The sequence below is a fragment of the Chlorocebus sabaeus genome, chromosome 19, assembly GCF_047675955.1.
Source record: "Chlorocebus sabaeus isolate Y175 chromosome 19, mChlSab1.0.hap1, whole genome shotgun sequence".
NCBI classification, from domain to species: Eukaryota; Metazoa; Chordata; class Mammalia; order Primates; family Cercopithecidae; genus Chlorocebus; species Chlorocebus sabaeus.
This window is the reverse complement of record NC_132922.1, coordinates 30,079,672-30,096,224: the sequence shown is the minus strand read 5'-3', so window position 1 is coordinate 30,096,224 and position 16,553 is coordinate 30,079,672. Positions and strand designations below refer to the sequence as shown.

The 16,553-nt window shown below is 44.1% G+C and overlaps 1 protein-coding gene across 1 annotated transcript in view; it reads left to right on the top strand.

Moving 5' to 3' along the window:
* The window catches only part of PI4KA (phosphatidylinositol 4-kinase alpha), a 143,049-nt gene that overhangs the window by 25,944 nt on the left and 100,552 nt on the right, over nucleotides 1-16,553 (top strand). The window contains exons 4-9 of the mRNA XM_007974934.3: nucleotides 1,040-1,128; nucleotides 4,858-4,930; nucleotides 5,907-6,166; nucleotides 7,230-7,296; nucleotides 12,788-12,936; nucleotides 15,273-15,338. Of these exons, the coding sequence (XP_007973125.3) occupies nucleotides 1,040-1,128; nucleotides 4,858-4,930; nucleotides 5,907-6,166; nucleotides 7,230-7,296; nucleotides 12,788-12,936; nucleotides 15,273-15,338 (704 nt within the window). The remainder of the gene's footprint in view (nucleotides 1-1,039; nucleotides 1,129-4,857; nucleotides 4,931-5,906; nucleotides 6,167-7,229; nucleotides 7,297-12,787; nucleotides 12,937-15,272; nucleotides 15,339-16,553) is intronic.

Here is a 16,553-nt window from a genome sequence, read left to right as displayed (position 1 = left end):
TGGCTAATTTTCGTATCTTCGGTAGAGACAGAATTTTGCCATGTTGGCTGGGCTGGTCTTGAACTCCTGGCCTCAAGTGGTCTGCCTTCCTCGGCCTCCTAAAGTGCTAGCACTATAGACGTGAGCCACCGCGCCCAGTCTGTCCTGCAGTTTAATAGACTACAAATTAAATAGAGCATCATTACTAAAAAGTCAAATTTTAGGCTGGTCATGGGCACATTCAAGTTTGAGAATAGCCTAGAGCTGCACTTTAAAATTTTAGGTGTTGGAGTAGAAATGTAAGTCTTCTGTCATGTACTATGAATATATCCATTAAATAATGGATACTCTTTTGTCCTTAATTCAATATTCAATATTCAAAATTGATTAATTTTTTTTTTTTGAGATGGCGACTCATTCTGTCACCCAGGCTGGAGTACAGTGGTGCAATCTCAGCTCACTGCAACCTCCTCCTCCTGGCTTCAAGCGATTCTCCTGCCTCAGCCGCTCAAGTGGCTGGGATTACAGGTGTGCGCCACCACACCCAGCTGATTTTTGCATTTTTAGTAGAGACGGGGTTTCACCAGGTTGGGCAGACTGGTCTCGAACTCGTGACCTCAGGTGATCTGTCTGCCTTGGCCCCCCAGAAGTGCAGGGATTATAGGCGTGAGCTACTTAGCCCAGCCAAGTGTTTTTTTTTTTTTTTTTTTTAATTTTATTATTATTTTTTAATTTTTTTGTGATTTCTCACATTTACTTAGGGAATAAAAAGTTGAATCCGTCATGTTGAGAGGCTCTGTTATCTCACACTAGCTATTGGCTCAGGAAACATTTAAGTTTATTGAACCAAAACATTTACGTAAAGGAAAGGTAGGGGTGTTTCTCAGCAAACTCATTGGGACCATAGCTGTTCTTTTGAGATTTGTCTCAAGGAGGGGAGCTGCTGTAAACTGGTCCCTTGGCAGGTCATGGTGAGAGGGAACATACTGAGTTGGATGGCCAGAGGTGTGACCCAGTATCTGGTTCCTGGTTATCTGATTACTGTTTTTACATCTTCCAGGTGCCCTCCCAGTTGCAGAGAGCTTCAGCTTCTGCTTGGTAACTCTGCTGTCTGATGTGGCCTATAGGGATCCTTCACTCAGGGATGAGGTAAGCATGTGTTGATTTGGTGTGCATTTCTATTAGATTGAATAGAGTCCCAAAGTGATGAAAAGATTTTAAAAATGTGAAATGTGACCAGATTGCTTTTTGATATTTATCTATTTTATCCTGTTCTTAGCAGACCTAAGACATGTTTAGGTCTTTCAGTACTCTTTAGGATCTCATGAGTCTTATCTCATTCAACTTTTCTTTTTTTTTCTTTTTCTTTTTTCTGATGAAGGGCAGGCGCTGTAGAGACATGAGCAGCACTGTCCCTTTCAGCTTTTCAGAAAGTCGTGTAAGGTAGGCGGCAGAAAAAGGCAGAGGCAGCTCATTTTTCTTGCTCTTTGTTGGGGATTGAAGTCATTCATAGAAGATCATTTTCTTTTCTTTTGTTTTTTTGAGACAGAGTCTTGCTCTGTCATCCAGGCTGGAGTGCAGTGGCGTGACCTTGTCTCACTGCAACCTCCACCTTCCTCCTCAAGCCAGCCTCCCTCCTCAGACTCCCAAGTAGCTGAGACTATAGGCGTGCACCATCACGCCGGCTAATTTGTTTTGTATTTTTTGTAGAGACGAGATTTGGCCATGTTGCCCAGGCTGGTCTTGAACTCTGGGCCTCGAGCGATCCTCCTGCCTTGACCTCCCAGAGTGCTGGGATTATAGGTGTGAGCCACTGTGCCCAGCTAGAAGAGAATCTTCTAGGTAGCTGAAGCTTTTATTTTTAAGGGCACAGACTTTCTTTAGATTTTGTTAATTTTGATAGAAATGTTACAAACATGTATTTCATACTTTCCTCTTCTTTAAGCAAAGAATATAATCATACAACTTCTTCTTAGATTTATCGCTTAGAAAGTTAGTTTTTGTATGCTGCTATTCTAGGTTCTTCCAAGCAGTGCCTGGTTGCTTGTCTGCATTCTAAATGTTCCCAGTTAGTGATGTATTTTGACTAATTTAGATTCTTCATTTATTTGTAGGTTGGCTAAAGATATAATTAAATATGTTAGAATTATGTGTTTTTATTTAAAAGTTGAACATTAAAGGCTTTTCTGTGGATATAATTTATCAGAATAAAGAGGTCAGCACCAAAGGTGATAACATGACTTTAACATATAAAATGGAAAATGTGGCTGGGTGTGGTTGCTCAGACCTGTAATCCCAGGACTTTGGGATGCTGAGGCAGGTGGATCACCTGACGTCAGGAGTTTGAGACCAGCCTGGCCAACAGGGAGAAACCCCGTCTCTACTAAAAATGCAAAAATTAGCCAGATGTGGTGGCAGGAGTCTGTAATCCCAGCTGCTCGGGAGGCTGAGGCATGAGAATCACTTGAACCCGGGAGGCAGAGGTTGCAGCGAGCTGAGATCATGCCACTGCACTCCAGCCTGGGCAACAGAGTGAGACTCGGTCTCAAAATAAATAAATAAATAAAATAAAATAAATCAATAAAATGGAAAAAGTATTGCTTTTCAAGCTTTTATAGAGTATTCAGCGTTGTTTAATATTAGGAAAATGTAAGAGATTTGACTTGGTTATGAACAAGTCATGTCATACCAACTTCATTTTTTCTTTGCCTGGGTTTTCTAAGAAGAGTGGTTGAGAGAAATGAAGTTGTTGCAGTCTAGTGGATCTTCATAAAGGCCTTAGACAAGCACCTTTCCTGACATCCTGGACCAATTATATGGGCTGAGGGCCAAATGGTTTGGAGGGTTTGCAGAACTGCCTGAAGGACTGTCCCAAAGGGTGATCAGTGAGGTATCGGCCCAGCAAGACCCTCCTATCATTGGAGCAAAACAAGCTAGTTCTGTGAATGAAGATCTGGAAAGCAAGTTGATTTCATCTGTGGAAGGCACAAAGCTGGGAATCACAGATTTGTACAATGAGCTAAAGCTAATACCATGAGTTTTTGTAGTGATAGATGAAAGATAAAAAATACCAACTACATTGGTAGAGATTACGTAGTTTAGGAGAAGCAGGTGCTAAAAAAGACTTAGGTATCTTCCTCATTTATAAGCTCGTTGTTATGCATGGTGGCTCACGCCTGTAATCCCAAGTTCTGGGAGGCTGAGGCAGGAGGATCACTTGAGCCCAGAAGTTTGAGACCAGCTTGGGCAACATAACGAAACCCATCCCTACAAAACTAAAAATAAAAATAAAAATTAGCTGGGCATGGTGACACATGCCTGTAATCCCAGCTACTCAGGAGACTGAGGCAGGAGGATTGCTTGAGTCCAGGAGTTTGAGGCTACAGTGAGCTATGATTGAACCCCTGCATTGATCTTGGCTCACTGCATCCTCCGCCCTCCAGGCTCAAGTGACCCTCACACCTCAGCCTCCTGAGTATTTGGGACCACAGGCACGCACCACCACACCTGGCTAATTTTTGTATATTTTGTAGAGACAGGGTTTCGATACTTTGCCCAGGCTGGTCTTGAACTCTTGAGTTCAACTAATCCACCCACTTCAGCCTCCCAAAGAGCTGGGATTTTAGACATGAGCCACCTTGCCAGGACAAAAAACAATTCTTTTTTTTTTTTTTTGAGACGGAGTCTCGCTCTATTGCCCAGGCTGGAGTGCAATGGCCGGATCTCAGCTCACTGCAAGCTCCGCCTCCCAGGTTCACGCCATTCTCCCGCCTCAGCCTCCTGAGTAGCTGGGACTACAGGCGCCCGCCACCTCGCCTGGCTAGTTTTTTGTATTTTTTAATAGAGATGGGGTTTCACCATGTTAGCTAGGATGGTCTTGATCTCCTGACCTCGTGATCCGCCCGTCTCGGCATCCCAGAGTGCTGGGATTACAGGCTTGAGCCACCGCGCCTGGCCAACAATTCTTAACTTAAAAAATTATGGGCTGGGTGTGGTTTCTTACGCCTGTATCCCAGCACTTTGGGAGGCTGAGGCGGGTGGATCACCTGAGGTCAGGAGTTTGAGACCAGCCCGGCTAATATGGTAAAACCCCATCTGTACTAAAAATACAAAAAATTAGCCAGTCATGGTGGCGTGCGCCTGTAATCCCAGCTACTCAGGAGACTAGTCAGGAGAATCGCTTGAACCTGGGAGGTGGAGGTTGCAGTGAGCCAAGATCATGCCACTGCACTCCAGCCTGGGCAACAAGAGCGAAACTTCATCTCAAAAAAATAAAAAAAATTAAAAATTATGTATAAGCTCATTGAGATAGCAGTGTGAAGTGGCTGCAGGAAAGCTAATGTCACATACATAGAAGTGTAGAATCTATGATGAGTTTGGTGAGTATGCTGGGTGAGTTCCAGCATCCCAGATGTTAATGTATTTTATTCTGAGCACTACACTTCCAGACAGAAAACTGGACTACTACTGTAAAATCAGAAGCCGGCAATTAGCATTTTAAAGGATTTGTGATCATGAAGAATACGGTTGAAAAGCACTAGGGCGTTTACCCATGAAAAGAGATTTGGGGACCTAGCACCTGTTTACAGAATATGTTAATAGAGGAAAAAGTAGCCCCAAGGGCTGGTAGGTACAAGCCCCAGGAAGACAACATTGGCCCAGTGTTGGGAGGAACTCTGAACCAGCCCAGAGAGTGAGGGTTTTGTCCCTGGAAAGTCAGCTGGTTGGCCACTTGGCGCGGTCGTTGTGGAGGGATGTATCAGATATGGGGCTGGTTAAGATAATGTCTGAAGTACCTTCTAATTTTGACTTAGTTTTGTGATATTTACCTAATTTTGTTTATGTTTGTTTGTTTTCTTGTTTCCTTGACTATTGCAGATTTTAGAAGCACTTTTGCAGGTTTTGCATGTCCTCTTGGGGATGTGCCAGGCCTTGGAGATTCAAGACAAAGGTACAAGTATCCTTAACGTTTTTTTTGTTTTGTTTTGTTTTGTTTTGTTTTGTTTTTTTTGAGACGGAGTCTCGCTCTGTCCCCCGGGCTGGAGTGCAGTGGCCGGATCTCGGCTCACTGCAAGCTCCGCCTCCCGGGTTCACGCCATTCTCCTGCCTCAGCCTCCTGAGTAGCTGGGACTACAGGCGCCCGCCACCTCGCCTGGCTAGTTTTTTGTATTTTTTAGCAGAGACAGTGTTTCACCATGTTAGCCAGGATGGTCTCGATCTCCTGACCTTGTGATCCGCCCGTCTTGGACTCCCAAAGTGCTGGGATTACAGGCTTGAGCCACCGCGCCCAGCCACGTTTTTCTTAAAATGGTTTTGTGGTTACTCTTTCCCTTGCTTTTCTCCAGTCTTTTCTGTTGTTGGGTACCTAATGTATATGATGGGAGAAAACCTTCCTGTTTTAGTTTGATTTGTTTTGTGTAAGTATCCTCAGAGGCCACGTGGGGTCATGCGCATTGCTCTGCTACATAGATACTGGGTCACCTTGGACAAGTAACTTCACCCTTGTGGGCCCCAGTTTCTTCACTTGTAACATCTATGGGTAGATTAGTTGACTTCCAAAGGTCATTTTTTCTGTATTGTAAGGCTACCGATATGCTTCTAAGAGGAATAAATGTATTAACTAGAGTCAAGGTACTTGATAATATGACCTAGCTATGTTATTGATTTGGATGTGCCATGAATAGATGAAGACCTTCCAAAGAGGGCAGCTGGGTGTGTTGAAGACATAATCTGAAGTTATTAATGACAGGTTGAAGATATCACTGGCCAGCCCTTGGGGTTGACCTCATTATTGTGGCTTATTTTGAACCTTCACAGTTATTAGTGGGTGAATTGTGAAATCTTAGTCAATGTTACAAGTTAGTACTTACTGTATGACTCTGTCAGGATACTTTCTCATATTGTAACGTTTTCACTTGATCTTCTAGAATACCTTTGCAAGTATGCTATCCCATGCCTGATAGGAATCTCGCGAGCATTTGGGCGTTACAGCAACATGGAAGAGTCTCTCCTCTCAAAGCTCTTTCCAAAAATCCCTCCTCATTCCCTCCGTGTCCCAGAAGAGCTTGAAGGTGTTCGAAGGCGTTCCTTTAATGACTTCCGCTCCATCCTCCCCAGCAATCTGCTGACTGTCTGTCAGGAGGGTACCCTGAAGAGGAAAACCAGCAGTGTGTCCAGCATCTCTCAGGTGGGCCTGGGCTACTGGGGAAAGAGCAGAGGAGAAAGACCCTGTTAAGCTCCCCTGCAAAGAAAATCCCTCTTCTTTGTAGTTGGAGTAAACTTAAGTAATGTGAAATGTTTCACTAGAATTCTCTTTAATACAGACTTGTCTTGTCCCTCTTAAGATGTTGGGGGAAAGGCTTATAGAGAGCCTGTATAAACTAGCTGTAAAAATATAAAACAATAAGGTGTAAAAAGCCACAAAAGGCCTTTAAAAAAAAAGCCTTCTTATCGCCGTTATGTTCCCGTACTCTGAGCAGGACTTACTTTCTTATCCGTAAACACTGTGTTAAAAAAAAAAAAAAAACACTCCTTTAAAACATTAAAATATGGCCAAACATACAGACTCCTAGTTAAGCACGCTTGCACTTAACTACTCTCCAATAAGTTAAAAATACACTGTTTAAACACACAAAAAAATTCATTTAAACTGCCACTACTGTAGATGACACATATGACACACTGCCTCCCTTTCACCGTTTCACCCTAAACATCTGCTTCTTAAATCTAAGTGATTGTACTCAATAAATAGTGTAAAAAACAAAACTCTAGGCCTTTGCAGCCTCTGATTTCCTCTGGCCCCCTGGCTGCCACCTTTATAAACTCTTAACTTGTCTCTTCTCATTCCTTTGTTGCCACCAAACTTCAAATACCCTATGGGTGGTGTTGAGGCTAGTCCCCAACATAAGATTTATAAGTGATTTCATAGTCATAAAATATGTGTTTCATAGCAGTTGGGTACCAAATTCTATTTTGCCTGGAAGACATTTGGTGCTCTTAAGAAGTATATAATGGACTCATGGAGAAAAGGCAAAAACACAGAACACTGAGGACAATTGAACTCAGTAATCAAGTGTCAAATATACAGCTAAACACGAAGAATTTAGTGATACAGTTTGTAGTAGAGAATGCTGTAGCTGTGTTGGGCTTTAGGAAGGAAATGAGCTTCAACGAGGACTTGAAGTCTAAGACAAATCTGACAGAGGTCTCACTGGTCTTTTCTGATCTGTAACTGTGGTTGTGTGTTTCAGGTCAGCCCTGAACGTGGCATGCCCCCTCCCAGTTCCCCTGGAGGATCCGCCTTTCATTACTTTGAAGGTGGGCTTTACCTCTCCCAAGAATATTGACCTAGTACTTGGAGAACAGGCTCACAGTGACTTCTTGTGATATTAAAGATGCTGATACTAACTCTGTTGTCATGGATGGACCTAGAGTGCCAAGCTTTTAGAAAGCATTTATTTTCTGTTTTCATTTAAGTTTCCTAAAATTTAGTTTTCAAATATTTTATATATAGAGAAAAGTACAGAAAATAGCTTACCCCTATATACCTGCCATCAGAATTTTTGCACTTTAACCTGTAAAAGTTCCTTTTCAGGTGGAAGTGCTAATGGTGGATATTTCTTTTCGTTTTCTAAGATGGTGTCTGCTCTGTTTTCCAGGCTGGAGTGCAATGGCGTAATCTCGGCTCACTGCAGGCCCTACCTCCTGGGTTTAAGCAATTCTTTTGCCTCAGCCTCCCAAGTAGCTGGGACTATAGGCACACACCACCATGCTCAGCTAATTTTTGTATTTTTAGTAGAGATAGGGTTTCACCATGTTGGCCAGGCTGGTCTCGAACTCCTTACCTCAAGTGATCCACCCATTTCGGCCTTCCAGAGTGCTAGAATTACATGCATGAGCCACCACACCTGGCCGGACATTTTTTTAAAATGACATTAAGTATGCAGATAATATTAAAGAATGTAGTAATACTACTATTACTACTTTTTTTTTTTTTTTTGAGACAGAGTCTCACTCTACCTCCCTAGCTGGAGTGCAGCGGCACCATCACAGCTCACCGCAGCTTCAACCTTCTGGACTCAAGTGATCCTCCCACCTCAGCCTCCCAAGTAGCTAAGACTATAGGCACCCTCCACAATGCCCACTAACTTGTGCATTTTTTGTAGAGATGGGGTTTTGTCATGTTGCCCAGGCTAGTCCAGAACTCCTGGGCTCAAGCCTGCCTCAGTCTCTCAAAGTGCTAGGATTGCAGGTGTGAGCCACCACACTCAGCCTATTACTACTTTTTATAGAGCTCTGCTGTTCACAAAGTACTTTTACATAATTTACTAAATTGGATTCATGTGACTACCCTGTGCCATGTCAGACACATGTTAAAATTACTTCTACCTTATCCTTGATGGAAGTAAGACCCAGATTAAGGGACAGGAAATGGGGAAGGCAGAATTCCATGCTTCAGTATAGTCTCTCCATTTTTGAATGATGCTATTTGTTAAAAGAGTATGTCTCAAGACAATTCTGAGAGATGTGAGGGGAATTTTGAAGGAAAAAGGGAATATCTGGGCTTAGATAAATGTAGGAAGCTTTCCATCTCTTAGATCTGTGAGAATGTAACAGGTTACATTCTATATATATGCTAGAATATATGGGCTAATTTCAGCCACTCAGAACCATACCTCTTAGAGACAACTCCTTGTTTAAATGTGTAGAATGTATTCCTCCAGGCTCTGAAAATCTCACTGCCACCTGTCTGCCTTTGGGGCATTTTAGGATGGCCATGATGTACTCTTGGAGGCCTCCCTTTTCCTGGAAAACAGCTCATTGTCCACCCTCTGTGGTGAGGGCTCCTCTCCTTGACAGCTGCCCCAGTTTGAGCACATCCAGTCAGTGGCAGATAGGAGCACAGTAGTGTGGCTGACTGAGATCCCCACGCATCTCTCCATCAGACCTGGCTCCGCCCACTTTGCCTGTGATGATGACCAGGCAAGCGAGCCCTGCTCTCTGAAGCGCCTCACTGTAGGACAGACAGCAGCAGACCTTGTGCCTTCCGAGTTTCCTCTCAGACTTCCTGTTTTCCTTGGACTTGTTTTTTTTTGAGTTGGGATCCTGCTCTGACACCCAGGCTGGAGTGCAGGGGTGCAGTCATAGCGATCCTCTGGCCTTAGCCTTTCAAGTAGCTGGGACTTAAGGTATGTAACACCACATACTCAGACTTTTCTTACAGCCGATCCTTCTATCTCCCTTCCCAGGCCCTCTTCCAAACTGCTGTAAGAATTTAGTTTTTAAGAATTATTTTTAGGCCAGGAGAGGTGGCTCACGCCTGTAATTCCAGCACTTTGGGAGGCCCAGGTGGGAAGATTGCTTGAGCCTAGGAGTTTGAGACCAGCCTGGGTAACATAGTGAGACCCTTAAAAAAAATAAAAAATAAATAATAATTTTTTTTTTTTTTTTTTTTTTTTTTTTGATTTGAGATGGAGTATCACTCTGTCTCCCAGGCTGGAGTGCAGTGGCATGATCTTGGCTCACTGCAAGCTCTGTCTCCCAGGTTTTATGTCATTCCCCTGCCTCAGCCTCCCAAGTAGCTGGGACTACAGGCATGCACCACCTACGCCCAGCTAATTTTTTTGTATTTTTAGTAGAGATGGGGTTTCACCATGTTAGCCGGATAGTCTCCATCTCCTGACCTCATGATCCGCCCGCCTCAGCCCCCAAAGTGCTGGGATTACAGGCTTGAGCCACCGCGCCCAGCAATAAGAATTATTTTTAATAGCACAAATTTGATCACTTATTTTCCTGCTTAAAAACTTTCAGGCTGGGCATAGTGGCTAATGCCTGTAATCCCAGCACTTTGGGACAGGTGGATCACTTGAGGCTAGGAGTTCGAGACCAGCTTGACCAACATGGTGAAACCCCATCTCTACTAAAAATAGAAAAATTAGCCGGGCGCAGTGGCACACACCTATAATCCCAGCTGCTCGGGAGACAGCCTTGAGAATCGCTTGAACCTGGAAGACGCAGGTTGCAGTGAGCCGACATCATGACACTGCACTCCAGCCTGGGCAACAGAGTGAGACTCTTGTCTCTCAGGAAAAAAAACAAAAACAAAACTAGTTTCAGTGACACCCCCGGCATAAATCCGAAATGTTAAGTCCCTAGTTCCTGCAGCCCCTGTCTTTTGCCATCATCTGTGCCCTCTGTGGGGTTCAGCCACACAGGACTTAGCCCTTATTTCATGGTGTCTTTCTGAGAAGTACTTGATAATCACAACCTTCCCTTCTTCCTTATTTATCCTTTTTAATCCGGTGTTTTCTCCCTCCCTTCTTTCCTCACTTGTTCCCTCTTTCGGTGGCCATTTCTTACGTTGGCCTCTTGGCGTCTCAGCTCCCAGTGGTATTGTTGCCCATCCTTTCTGCTGTAAGTTGCTGATTTGCGTCCATCTTTAGACAGATTGGCAACGCGCTGCCAGCTGTTAGACACCAGCTTTGACACAACTGGGGCTAAACTCAACTCTTTGAGTCTGTTCTCTAGTGCTTGAAAAAGTCATAAAATTTAGTATTCACTTCTTTATGAATTGATATTGTCTGTCTTATGAAAATGTTACAAATTCATCTATTTTTCAATCATAGTTTTTTTTGAGATGGCGCCTCCCTCTGTCACCAAGCTGGAGTGCAGTGGCGTGATCTCGGCTCACTGCAACCTCTGCCTCCCAGATTTAAGTGATTCTCCTTCCTCAGCCTCCCGAGTAGCTGGGATTATAAGCATGTGCCACCACACCCAGCTAATTTTTGTATTTTTAGTAGGGACGGCATTTCACTATGTTGGCCAGGATGGTCTTGATCTCTTGACCTTGTGATCTGCCCACCTCGGCCTCCCAAAGTGCTGGGATTACAGGCATGAGCCACCATGCCCAGCCTCATAGTTTTCTATTATAGTTTTTAAATAATTGATTTTCAAACAATTATATGCTTTTGGGTTCCTATTTATTAATTTTTATTTTAATTTTAAAAAAATTTGTTTATATAGAGACAGGGTCTCGTCATGTTGCCCAGGCTGGTCTTAAACTCCTGAGCTGAGGCGATCTTCCCACCTCAGCCTCCCAAAGTGCTGGGATTACATGTGTGAGCCACTGCATTGGGCCTGGGTTCGTATTTATTAAACGTCAAATGACTGAATGACTTTATTTTTGTTGATTTTTTTCCTTCTATTTTTTTATTGTGGTAAAATACACATAACATAAAATTTGCTAACTCATTTTTTTTTTTTTTCTCAAAGACAGGATTTTACTCTGTTACCCAGACTGGAGTGCGGTGACAAATTCATAGCTCCACTGTAGCCTCAACCTCCCAGGCTCAAGCAGCCCTCCTGCCCCAGCTTCCTGAGTAGCTGGGACTATAGGCGCACACTGCCGTATCTGGCTAGTTTTCGTTTTTTTTGTAGAGACAGGATTTCTCTGTATTGCCCAGGCTGGTCTTGAGTTCCTGGACTCAAGCAATCTTCCCACCCCAGCCTTTGAAAGTTCTGGGATTACAGGCATGAGCCGCCATGCTTGGTCTTAATTATTTTTAAATGTATAGTTCAGTGGTATTGAATACATTTATAATATTGTGCAACTATCACCACAATTCATCTCAAAAACTCTTTTCATCTTATGAAACTGAAACTATACATTAAACAATAATTCCCCATTTCCCCTCCCTCCATTTCCTGACAGCTACTGTTCTTTTTTTTTTCCTTTTTTTTTTTTTTTTGAGACAGAGTCTCGCTCTGTCGCCCAGGCTGGAGTGCAGTGGCCGGATCTCAGCTCACTGCAAGCTCCGCCTCCCGGGTTTACGCCATTCTCCTGCCTCAGCCTCCTGAGTAACTAGGACTACAGGCACCTGCCACCTTGCCCGGCTAGTTTTTGTATTTTTTTAGTAGAGACGGGATTTCACCGTGTTCGCCAGGATGGTCTCGATCTCCTGACCTCGTGATCCGCCCGTCTCGGCCTCCCAAAGTGCTGGGATTACAGGCTTGAGCCACCGTGCCCGGCCGACAGCTACCGTTCTATGTGTGATTTGGGTTCCTCAAATAAGTGGGATCGTACAGTATTTGTCTTTTAGTGACAGGTGTATTTCACTTATTTGCTTTGATTTTGAAAGTTCTAGTAGTGTGCATTTTTTATTCTAATTTTGGTGGGAAAATATCTTAGGCCCTGTAGACCTCAAGCTTTCGTATCTCTTCACCTTTAAAAAGGTATAATTCGGCTGGGCATGGTGGCTCACGCTTGTAATCCCAGCACTTTGGGAGGCTGAGACAGGTGGATCACTTGAGGTCAGGAGTTCAAGACCAGCCTGGTCAACATGGCGAAACGCTGTCTCTACTAAAAATACAATGGGCATCTGTTATTCCAGCTACTCAGAAGGCTGAGGCAGGAGAATTGCTTGAACCTGGGAGGCAGAGGTTGCAGTGAGCTGAGATCGCACTACTGCACTCCAGCCTGGGCAACAGAGCGAGACTCCGTCTCAAAAAAAAATAAAAATAAAAAAGGTATAATTATTTTTTCACTTCCCACATATTAAGTTATATTGTCTAAGATGGAAATATTAGGACCATCATATCTGAGTCTTTGACCTGAAAGACACAGGTGAGGGTCATCAGTCCCCAAGGATTTGCAATCTACCCTTTAGTTGTTAATTTAAAAACACACAGAGAATTGGGATATAAACAAAAGCAAAATCTGTACCTTTGTTGGTTATTAGAGGAGTCAGCTTGAGGAAGTACCCTAGTTGCCTGTGACCATGGCTGAGTTTCCAGCTTTATCTCCCACCAGCCTCCTGCTTGCCCGATGGGACTGCCCTAGAGCCTGAGTACTACTTTTCAACCATCAGCTCCAGTTTCTCCGTCTCTCCCCTATTCAATGGCGTCACATATAAGGAGTTTAACATTCCATTAGAAATGCTTCGGGAACTCTTAAACTTGGTAAGCAAAGAACTGGTGGATGAACAGACTATGGATATGTCAGTAAAATTGCTAGTGGTGAAAGCTTGTATTTTTAAAATAAAAACTCAGAGTACCAGTATTTCAAAGTACCATTTAATAGTCATAAACTTGCAGATTAATGAAGGAAGTAGAGTAACATTCATGGAATCATTGTGCACTAGTTTCTCATTTAATCCTTGAGCAACCATGTTGGGGAGGCACCCATGCATCCCCATTTGGAGGTCAGGAAATCGGTATCAAACACATCATGGATATGTAGGCCAGCAGCTGGGCTGCATCCAGTCCAGGGATTCTGACTCCAAGCCCAGTGCTTTTCCTGGGCTTGACTCCCTCTAAGGGGTGGCTCTTTGGGTTAGTACAAAACCTGACTTTTTCGTATTTGTGTACCTTTGGATGACCTTTAGGGTGATACCAGAGAAAACACCAGTGCCATTGTTCGAATCCTTAAATGGCCAGAGCTTTGGTCAGATTCAGGGACCTCGGTTGGATGCCATAGCTCATGCCTGTAATCCCAACTTTGGGAGGCCAAAGCAGGCAGATCACTTGAGGTCAGGAGTTAGAAGACTAGCCTGGCCAACATGGTGAAATCTCATCTCTACTAGAAAACACAAAACTTTATCTGCACATGGTGATGGATCCCTGTAATTCCAGCTACTCAGGAGGCAGAGTTAGGAGGATCGCTTGAACTTTGGAGGTGGAGGTTGCAGTGAGCTGAGATTACACCACTGCACTCCAGCCTGGGCAACAGAGTGAGACTCCATCCCCCAAAAAATTGAAAAACAAAGATCCAGGGGCCCTGAAGTTGTTACAATCAAGCTAGGATGGTTCAAGACAGATTTGAATGGGTATGGGTGATGATGTCATCAAGGCCAGACTCTCAAGTTTGAACTTACTGGTCAGGAGTTAGAAGACTAGCCTGGCCAACATGAGAACAATGAGAACAATTTGGATAGCATGGAGCAAGTGCTGAAGAGTGTCCACCTCCCTGCTATGTGGAGTGTGAATAGAAATCCCTCAGAGAATGGTTTTAGGCTGAAGATGTAAGAAGACATTACAACATAGGTAATAATTAATGAGGATGGAGCCATAATGAATTACTAAATAGGCTAGGATGTTTTTGAAGTTGCTGTCAAGAAGGAAAACTGTCCCCAAACTGCTTCTCAGTGTCAGTGCCCCAGACAGAATGGTGGCCTGGTAGAGCCATGACCTTCACAGATGACTTCCCAGTACCATGTCAGAAATTCTAACTGAAGACTATTTCACATCCTTTCTTGGGGTATTATTTTTTGCAGTATATTTTAACTTTTTTCAAGTTTAGGTTTTCTTTTTTTTGAGATGGAGTCTCGCCCTGTCGCCTAGGCTGGAGTGCAGTGCCACGATCTCGGCTCACTGCAAGCTCCGCCTCCTAGGTTCATGCCATTCTCCTGCCTCAGCCTCCCGAGTAGCTGGGACTCCAGGCACCTGCCACCACGCCCGGCTAATTTTTTGTATTTTTAGTAGATACGGGGTTTCACCATGTTAGCCAGGATGGTCTCGATTTCCTGACCTCATGATCCGCCCACCTTGGCCTCCCAAAGTGCTGGGATTACAGGCGTGAGCCACCACGCCCGGCCTAGGTTTTCTTTTGGGTGGTTTTTCATTTCTTTTCCTTATCATTATCTGTACAGTTTGGAAATGACCTTCATCAAATACTGCAATTGTGGATGTGGGCAATTTTTTTTTTCTTTTTTTTTTTTTTTGGTGTTTCTGCAGTTGACAGAACAGTTCATTCCTACACTAAATGCTGTACAGAGAACAGGTGAAAATAATTGCTTCTATTGAAAATTTAAAATGTGAGCTCTAGTTTGAGTACCTAAGCAGTTGTAGAAGAGCCAGTGTACCTCGCCCAGGGAGGAGGGAGGTGCCATCAGCTCCAAGGACTGGCTGTGAGGGTGTCCTTGATGTCTGGGAGGGGATTGCAGGAGGATGTCACTCAACTGTGCTTGTTAACCATGAGTGGGTGAAATGGCAGCAAGGCCTGAGGTCTGCACATCCTGGAAACGGAAATCTCATGTCAACAAATTTGAGGGAGTTTGGCTTTTTTCCTTTGTTTTTATGTCATTGCTATCTAAGGTAGGAAAGCAGTCCCAAGTGACTTCAGAATTAAAGGCATTTTGTGCATATAGTTTAATACATAGCCATAATTTGTATTTATTGGCCTTTATCTGCATCACATTTTTCACCATGTGAGTTTGTCATGGGTTATTGGTAAAAGGAGCTAGCATTCCTGTCTCTGTGTATGTCAGTTGCTTCATGAGGTTCTGTTTCCTTGGTAGGTGAAGAAGATCGTTGAGGAGCCTGTTCTCAAATCCTTGGATGCCATTGTAGCCAGTATGATGGAGGTATGTCGCTTCTGAGGGCATTACCATGAAATCAGCCTGACTTAAACATGCACGTAGAGAAAGCAGGAAGAGTTTGAGCGGGGGCTAGACTGGAAGGGGTTTTGCAGTGTTTTCACTTCCCTTGTTTATGTGGTAACAATCCACCTGCCACTGAGGGCTTGGTCTGTGCTGGGTACTGTTGCATGCTCTTTTAAAATCATCACCTCTTGGTGCCTCTGACTGGCAGCCAACGTCTCCATTTCACAGACAGAAGATAGAGTTTCAGGGAGAACTCACTAACATGCCCCATCACGTAGTTATTATGGGAGCTGGGAGTCTGGCCTGGGTCTCTCCTACTCTTTTATCTTTGTCGCTCCTTTGGTGCTTACAAAGCTGCTCCTCTGGGCTCAGCTGCATTTTCTAGGATTATGCAAGCCCTGGTTTTTAAGGGTAAGGAGTGTGTAACTAGGTAACTTTTTTTTTTTTTTTTTTTTTTTGAGACGGACGGTCTTGCTCTGTTGCCCAGGCTGGAGTGCAGTGGCGCGATCTTGGCTCACTGCAAGCTCCGCCTCCCGGGTTCACGCCATTGTCCTGCCTCAGCCTCCCAAGTAGTTGGGACTACAGGTGCCTGCCACCACGCTGAGCTAAATTTTTTTGTATTTTTTAGTAGAGATTGGTTTTACCATGTTATCCAGAATGGTCTTGGTCTCCTGACCTCGTGATCCGCCCACCTCTGCCTCCCAAGGTGCTGGGATTACAGGTGTGAGCCACCATGCCTGGCTGGAACTTTTGTCTTTAATGTATTTGGAATCAAGGCCTACAGCATTATTTATGAAATCATTACATTGGTGCTGAGAGGTCTCAGAATCTCAGGAAACATTTGGGTCAGGCCCCTCTTGAGGGTTAGGATGCAGACAGGTTGTCATTTGCCAGGCTAATTATTACCATTGGTATGTCCCGGACCCAGAGTCCTTGTTTAAGCCTGGTGTTCCTTCTCTTACCTGATTATAAGACGCACAGTGCCTGATACCACTGTACCTGGGGCTCAGGTATGAAGCAGGGAAGGAACTACTAGGGCCCTTCATGTGCTGTAGACCATGTCTCTTCCTGCTTCATGTGCTGTAGACCATGTCTCTTCCTGCTTCGCACCCCTGCCGGCAAGCTGTCGCAGATGTGAGATGGATGTGCTGGCTGTGGTTTGGTCTGGGTTGGTTCTTGATTAAGTAACAGACTTCT